The sequence below is a fragment of the Cyrtonyx montezumae genome, unplaced genomic scaffold (assembly GCF_038088225.1).
Source record: "Cyrtonyx montezumae isolate F1298 unplaced genomic scaffold, pur_monq_1.0 scaffold_21, whole genome shotgun sequence".
Classification (NCBI taxonomy): Eukaryota; Metazoa; Chordata; class Aves; order Galliformes; family Odontophoridae; genus Cyrtonyx; species Cyrtonyx montezumae.
This window is the reverse complement of record NW_027071948.1, coordinates 2,432,469-2,440,039: the sequence shown is the minus strand read 5'-3', so window position 1 is coordinate 2,440,039 and position 7,571 is coordinate 2,432,469. Positions and strand designations below refer to the sequence as shown.

Sequence of the window (7,571 nt, the reverse complement as noted above, 5' to 3'; positions counted from 1 at the left end):
AGACCAAATCCAAGGCTTAACGTGGAACCCCCTCAGCTGCTCCTGCAGCTCCTGGTAGCTTGTCACCAGCTTCACCCCCAGCTCCTCCCTCACCAGATGTGCCTCGCACATTGAACCTCATTTCAGTGAGAAAATTCTGTGCCTCTTTCAGGTTTTGTTTGGCTGAGGTGACAGCCACGCAGCAGCACATGCTTATCACATCAGGCCATCAGCTCTGAAAGAAGCAATGACGCCTGGGGGACCTAGGAGACAAAGGGGGGGGGGGGGGGGAGAGGTTTAAAACCCACAGGAAATGCTTTCACGTCTTGGGTTCTGCCACTTCTAAGCCAAGAAGAATGTAAATGAACAGAGAGTGCAGGCTGCATGCGTGCTTCCTTCCCGTCCCATGCTCACCCTGACCAACTGCCATTCATGAGATCCCTGCACTGCAGCTAGCACTGGAGGAGAGGCAGCTGCTGACCCAGCATGGGATGCTGCAGCCTGAGAGCCAGGCGTGCTGGTTCTGCAGGAGAAAGCCAGGATGAGGTGGAGCTGTTGAAGACGGGCAGGACCAGGTAGGGAGCAGTTCTCGGAGGGGTGAGAAACACCGGCGGTCTTTGCTCAAACAGAAAGGCATTTAGTGCTGGCAACTGAAAACCAGGAGCTGTTTTTGCTTGCTAAACATGACTCCCTTGAAAGCTTTCTCTTCTTCCCCTTTTCTAGCCAGAATTTGCAGTAATGCTAAATGTCAGATGCTTCTAACCAGAGCCTGCTTACTTCTCCTTAACAGGCCCCCAGGGTGTCAAAGCCTTTTAGGGTAAAACAGCAGGTGGAAACATCTCCTCCTGCCATGGAGGCAACCTGGGGGCAGTCACCACCACCTGCTTGGCTCGTGCTCTGTTAGAAGCAGAGTGTTTTGCTCCCTGTCATACAGGGGAGTCAACCTGCAGGCCTGGCAGGAGACTCAGAGCCATCAGCAGCCTCAACCCTTCCCACATCTTGCTTGGCAGATGCCTTGAACCTCCAGCCACGAAGGTTCAACGGCATCCCAGATAAGCCATGGTTTCCACTCCTCCAGCACAGATAAGGCCATTGCCTCTACCTCCTAACCTACCACAGACAGAAAGAAAATAAGTTTCCCATCCTCTTTCTTGTGGTCTTTTGCACCTACACTGAGCTACGTTTCCTTCCGTAATTTCACCAAGAGCTGCAGTTATTCTTTCCCTATCTATTAATGCAGGCACACAGAGTGCTCTCATCATCCCTACAAGTCCCTCCCACACAGTGCCAGGGGAAGACTGGGAGCCTAAATGAATTTTAGGCCATGATATCTGCTTAAAGTAAGGGGATCTTTGGCAGCATCTTCACTGTAGCTTCAGCTTTGCTATTCCTTGACACATCTCTTTTCAGATTCTGCATCTGCTGCACTTTCTTTTCCCCTAGAGTTCACTGAGCTGTAACCAGCAGGCATCACAGTTTAAAATAGAATACTCTAAAATACAGAGAATTTATGCCAGAAATCCATAAGCGTGTCTGCTGACTGAGCATGAATTCTTCTCTCTTTTAAACAACACATGTAAGTGCTTTTCTGTGCCTTTCCACATTCTCTTCCATTTCAGAAAATGGTCCATTTCAGACGGACAGAGCGAGGGATCCCTCCAACCTAAGGACCCTGCAGTTCCCACAAAGACAGAAGGGGTGAGCATGAGCAGGGTCCCGCAGGCAAAGATGCACACGTAGCATACCAAGGAAGAAATCAGAAGCCTATTCATCTCAGTTTTTGCTCTACAAATTCACATGCAAGGAAGTCCATCGCCACTATCAGCTCTGGAATTTTTCCTGGAACCATGTTTTATCACCACTGCTGAGAACGTGCACTGAGAGAGGAGAAATGATCTATGCAAAGTCACCTTCATATGTCAACATCCAAATCTCCCACAGTCTGGACTGCAAAATTACCCACTCTTTCTTTTGGCATATTTATCAGCATTGTTTGACTCCAGTTTTCTTTGTTTTCTTTTCCCTCTTCTAAATGCCTTTACAGGATATTCCTAGTGTGATTTCAGGAAGAAATACTCACTATTTTGTCTTTTTTTTTTTTTCCAGGCAGAAGCACTGTGGGGAAAAACACAGGAGGAACTGCTGAACTTGTTGATCACTCAGCCCGTCGCTGGCTGGGAAGGGAGGAACGCCCTTTCTCTTGGGGAGATCATTTGGTCCTCCTGGGTTTTTCTGAGAAGTTATCACATGGAGGTAACCATCATCACACTACCACTGTGGCAGAATGCAGGGGATTTTTCTCAAGGGAGGCAAAAGATCACAGAAAGTCAGGGAAGATCATCTAGTCCAATTCCCCTACTGGAACAGGAACACCTAGATGGGCTATGTTTGAGCTTTCAGCATCCTGCCATAACTACTGTCAAACCACTGTGCTTGACCAAAGCCACAATTTGCCCTGACTTTTTTCCCTCCACTAAGAGTTAATGCTAATATCTTCAATTTTTATTCCTCCAGCATCAGCAAGAGCCAAAAGGATTTCATGGCAACTTGCTTGAGGAGCATGACTTTTTTTTTTTTCCATTCATTCTGATAAAAACATCTTTTGTCAGAGGCTTTTTTTATTCTTCTCTCCTAAAAGATAACACTCTAATGGTTAGAAATTTGTACATGTGACACTCAAGCCCTCTGCACAGGAACTGGGGCTGAGCAGTGAAACCACTGAGGGGTGACAGCCCTTACAGTGGTGGTGATGAAATCAGAAGAAGGGAATTGAGACCTGTTCTGACTTTGCCATGGATTCACACCTCTTTAAGCTCACTTATCTGGGAAGACAATATAAAATTACGAAGTAGGATCGTTTCAGTGGGAAGAGACCTTTGAAGGTCATCTGGTCCCACTCCCCTGCAATGAATGGGGGCACCCACAGCTCGCTCAGGTGCTCAGAGCCTGCTCCAGTCCAATCTTGAACACTTTCAGCCAGTGTGATGCAGAAGTGCAAGCCAGCCCAGCAGTCACACACTGCAGAGCTCCCCATCATCCTGCAGACAGCTGGCAATCAGCACTGCATGCTGCGATGCACCAATATTGCATCAGGAGAGAGGAAGATGGAGAGCTTCAAAGAAATGTGATTTCCTTTAAAGAAATTGAAAGCTTGTGGAGGAAAGATGTAATTGGTCTTATTTCAACAGGAGATGTCTGAACGCTACCTCGTGCTGATCTCCTTCCAACTGCTGATTCTTTCTGTGGATCACACAAAGAAGGCCTTTGTTTATGAGGTAAAGCAAAAGAATCCTTCTGTCTTGCATTCGTGCTCATTTTCAACATTTCCCAGGTATCCCTTTGATCACAGCTCTAGCATATGCATGGCAAAACGAGAGCTTACTCCTCAGTGCCATGCCAAGAGCAAGGCTCAGGATGGAGCACACATGTTCAGGCCCCACCAGCCAAGGCAGACACTTCACTGATTTCACAGGGGCTTTGGCATATTTTCTAGGACAGCAGCTCAAAATTTTCTTTATTTTCAGCTTATTTTGAATAGGGAAGAGCGTCTGCTCCAGAGATTGAAGAGGAAGTGCCAGTTTCTATTTATATTATATTCTGTAATTTTAGCTGGCCTCTTATCACAGCCTCTTTGCTTTCCCAAGGAGAGGGAGTGCAGCTCCCTACCAGCATCAACCAGAAGGCATCAAGAGAAGGTGATAAGAACAGGAGGTGACAGGAGAAGGAGAGTTAGAAAAGGTACAGGAGTGGGCAGGCACAGGGTAACAAGGAGATGCATCCCGGAGAGCTGCACTCAGCACTGCAATGCCTCCTGATGGCTTTGGTACTCATTTGTAGATCCTAAATGTGAGAAAGAAAGAAAGAAAATAAAATAAAGAGACTTCCTAGCTGCAGGAACTGAGCTGTATAACATTGATAAAATTTCAAGTCCCCCCACCAGCTGAGTGGAGGGAAGAGGATGACACAGAAGTGATCATTGCTTTGATCATTGCTTTAGGAAATAAAGGATCCCAAATGAGGGTGAAGCCACTTTGTCCTTAATGTGACATAATCCTGGTGTGGCTGGGGAGCATGGAGGAGGAATTAAAGAGGGGGAGGCTGCAAGGCAGATGAAATTGCATCTAGATCACACAAAGTACCTTCCTACATCAGTCTTGGTTATTCCTCATCACACCAGGGTCTCGTTCCTCTTGCTGGGATCCACCTGAGGGAGGTAGTGACTGCCATCAGCTACACATTTGAAATTTCTGGTAAGCCTGCTGGACAGCTCCCGAATGGGCTGCAACACTCACAGAACTCACACACTGGGTTCAAATGCCATCCTTCTTCAGAGCCAGGGCATGCTGTGTCTTTGCACAGGGCCCATGATAGAGTCCCAGCTCATTCGCTGCCAGAACTCGGCTGACTTTGACAAATGGATTCAACACCTCCAGAATCAAATCAAGATGGCAAATGCTAACTACTCAGCCACTCCCACCAATAATCTCTCTTTCCTGGTAAGTCGGTGGAGATGTAAAGAAAGGGGGCTGAAAATAGGAAACAGTGAAAATAGGAAACAGCTTTGAAAATGGAAAGGATTTACAGGGATCTTTAGAATGCAGGCTGGAACTGAACAGTAATTTTATTCAAGGATGCTGTAGATTCTGTCTAGGCTAAAATAAACTTGCTACCCACAACTCTTTATCACTGAACACTTGCAAATGCTGCTGTATGTTCATGACACACCACTGATGGTTTTTCTTCTTGAGATGTAGCTGCTATACTGCTAAAAAAAATAAATAAATTCAAATTCCCTCTCAGTTACAGCTAAAAAACAAAGACTTGCTCTTCAGTACATGCTGCCACGCAGACTTGTAAATACACTTACAAAACCTACTGCAACATCCACAAGAGTCACAAGATGGCAGGATTACACTGCAAGCACCGCATGGATGTGGCTTAAGGCAGTCAGTGTCCTCCCAAAGCTTTCACCTATGGAGTGTGTAAGCTCAGGTTCCTAAAGTCTATGATCCAATTGGAAAGCCAACATGCTTTTCCTTCCCCCCCCAGTGCAATTGAGGTTTCCCTCCTCATCTTTAAGCATCCACACAGCTGCCCTCGATACGTAGCACAGCACAGTCTCTAGGGTAGCACTGTACTTTAGTCATGCCTAACTACCCTCTGTTTTGGATAACCCAAATACTTTCACCACACTGCAATCCTAAAAAACAGCATACTTTGTCTTTTATCACCCTTTGCTTCATCTTAAAAATAACTATAAATAATAATGAAGGTGCCGTGTGACGAGCAGTGGAAGAAAAGGGAGCTGATGAGACATCTCATGTGTAACACCATTCTGAAATGGGAAGGAAAACCAATTCAGCACCTGGGAAGGATTCAGTATTTGACCATGGTGCAAGTGGCTACTGGCTGCATGGGGGTAATGTATTCTGCTCTGATACCTGGATGGCTTTGAACAGGTTCAAACTCGTGAAGCTTTGGGTTCACGTGGGACTGCTGCTAAAAAAAAAAAAAAAAAGAAAAGCCATACAGTGTCGTTCCCCAGAAAACATTTTGCAGCATTATGACTGTCGTTCCTGGGTGCTATTCAGCCTTTGGCAGGCTACAGAAAAGGTAGCATAAAGGCTAATTATGTTGAAAGTCCCACAGCATTAAACAGGAAATGCAAAAGGATGTTTTACTGAGAACTTCTGAGAACTCTGTCCAGACAGATGCACTCAGCTTCCCAAGAAGGAGGGGGAGTCCATTCCCTTCCTATTACACAGGAAGGACAACATTTTCTAAACACTCCATTATGGGAATTTGCCTGATGTACTCTTAAAAAATAATAGACATGTAAACAAGACAGCTCATCTTGTGATGATATCTTACCCAAACTGACTAAGAAATACAAGGAACAGTGTCTACAGCTGGCATACTAAAGTGCTGCAAGCAACTCCACATTTTGAAGTGTCACCAGTCTCTAAACACCCCTTTTCCATAGGACTCCAAGGAAAGGCTGCTGGTCCTGTTCCCAGAAGATCTGCTTTTCCTCTCTGTGAATGAGGAGAGAACTACAGTCACATATGAGGTAATGGGGAACAGTAGAAACGGTCAAATAAGTACAGAACTAAGATCTGGTGAACAGCCCTGGGTGATGAAAACAAATAGCAAAGAGAAAAAGGAAGAGCACACAGAAAAGCAACGTTTTCCTTTTCTTTTTTGAAGGGAAAATTACCCTTGACTGGAATCCAGGCAAAGGAGAAATCCACTGTGCTGGGGAGGTTACAGCTTGAAATTACAGGTGAGTCCAAGTAAGGTGAGAGCAGCAAACAGGTTCCCCCCCAAACGTCAGAAGACATGTCTTCACCTGGAGGGTGAGGCAGCACAAGTTGCTCAGAGAAACTGTCCTCAAAATCTGCCAGGATGTGGTCCCAAGTGTCCCTGCTGAGCAGGGCTGGGGCCAGAGGGGCCCAGAGGTGCTCCCAGCCCCACCACATCGGGGTTCTGATAAGAAACAAACACCACTGATGCTCAGGCTTGCCCTGAGGATGGCTTAATTGGGAAGTTTTCTTCTTGCAGCTGCACAGAGTAGCTCAGGTTTGCAGAAACCCTTCCCAGAAGGGGTTTCTGTCAGTGAAGACCGCTTTTATAAGAAAACAAACTTTCCAATGCCCAATTCAGCACAGAACTCTTCTCACAACCACGACATTTGGATCTACCACAAGAGACAGTATCTAGCTAAAATCAGATTTCCCCTCCAGTTGCAGACAGGTGCTCTTTAGGGGCTTCTTATGTTTCTGGCTGCTAAGCTGTAATAGCTCTCTGTGTTCCCCTGCTTGGTCCAGCAGCCAGCCCAATCCCAGACCTCCATATTTTCTATCATGGGGAATCTCAGCCTTCGTGTGGTTAAAAGCAAAAACAACTTGACAGTCAGAAGCTGGCACTAGGGAGAGGATCTAACCTCGTGTAGGAACTGCCCTTGTGACTTCCCTTGCTTACAGGCATTTGCATCCAGCATAACTGCTCCCTGCTAATGTCTTGCAGGAAGCCTGACAGAACCAATCCTTATCAATTGTTCTGCAGCAGAAGATTATGAAAAATTACTCTTCCACCTACAAAAGGTATTTTCCAGACACGTTTGTGACTCACTAGCCTACAAATATTTGGCAGAGAATATTCACGCTAAAATAGCATATTCACATGATAAAAATGTGTTCTGGTTATCTGTTTCAGCCAGAGAAAAACCTCAATACTGTGACACTCCAGCCACCACCGATCATCCCTAAGAAATCCTGGCAGCATCATTAGGACATCATCAGCACACACTGAGAAGAAAAGGGTACATGAATATGATGCCAATAGAAAGTGAAGAAGCTGCACAGATGAATAGGAATGGATTGGAAATTGGAAACCAAGCTTCTTTCAGACAGAGATGAATAAGGACCTGCACATGAATTATTCTGCACTGGCTGCTGTTCTGAATGAGCCATTCCAATTGATGTAGGACCTTGTGATTCTGACCTCAGCTGTACATCAGCTTCAACAAGAAGCCTTTCTCAATTTGCTTGCTATATTTATCGCCTGATCCTTTTCAGAGGAAAGAAACATTG

General features: G+C 45.7%; 1 protein-coding gene across 2 annotated transcripts; it reads left to right on the top strand.

Annotated features, from left to right (window-relative positions):
- Positions 1-355: 355 nt before the first annotated feature.
- Positions 356-7,568, top strand: LOC136049614 (probable pleckstrin homology domain-containing family N member 1). Of its 2 annotated transcripts, XM_065738010.1 has the most exons (11): positions 356-554; positions 1,599-1,677; positions 2,086-2,232; positions 3,168-3,254; positions 4,157-4,229; positions 4,339-4,475; positions 5,252-5,398; positions 5,963-6,049; positions 6,187-6,262; positions 7,006-7,082; positions 7,195-7,568. In XM_065738010.1, exons 1-11 carry the CDS (start codon positions 466-468, stop codon positions 7,267-7,269), a joined length of 1,074 nt encoding a protein of 357 aa, XP_065594082.1. In that variant the 5' UTR covers positions 356-465; the 3' UTR covers positions 7,270-7,568. The 2 variants fall into 2 exon arrangements, with proteins under 2 accessions (XP_065594082.1, XP_065594083.1); XM_065738011.1 differs by lacking the exon at positions 7,006-7,082.
- Positions 7,569-7,571: the final 3 nt, after the last annotated feature.

Coding starts and splice junctions, on each gene's coding strand:
- LOC136049614 (XM_065738010.1), top strand. CDS start 466: ATGGGATGCTGCAGCCTGAGAGCCAGGCGTGCTGGTTCTGCAGGAGAA. Junction 4,230..4,338: donor CTACACATTTGAAATTTCTG/GTAAGCCTGCTG, acceptor GTCTTTGCACAG/GGCCCATGATAGAGTCCCAG. Junction 4,476..5,251: donor CCAATAATCTCTCTTTCCTG/GTAAGTCGGTGG, acceptor ATAATAATGAAG/GTGCCGTGTGACGAGCAGTG.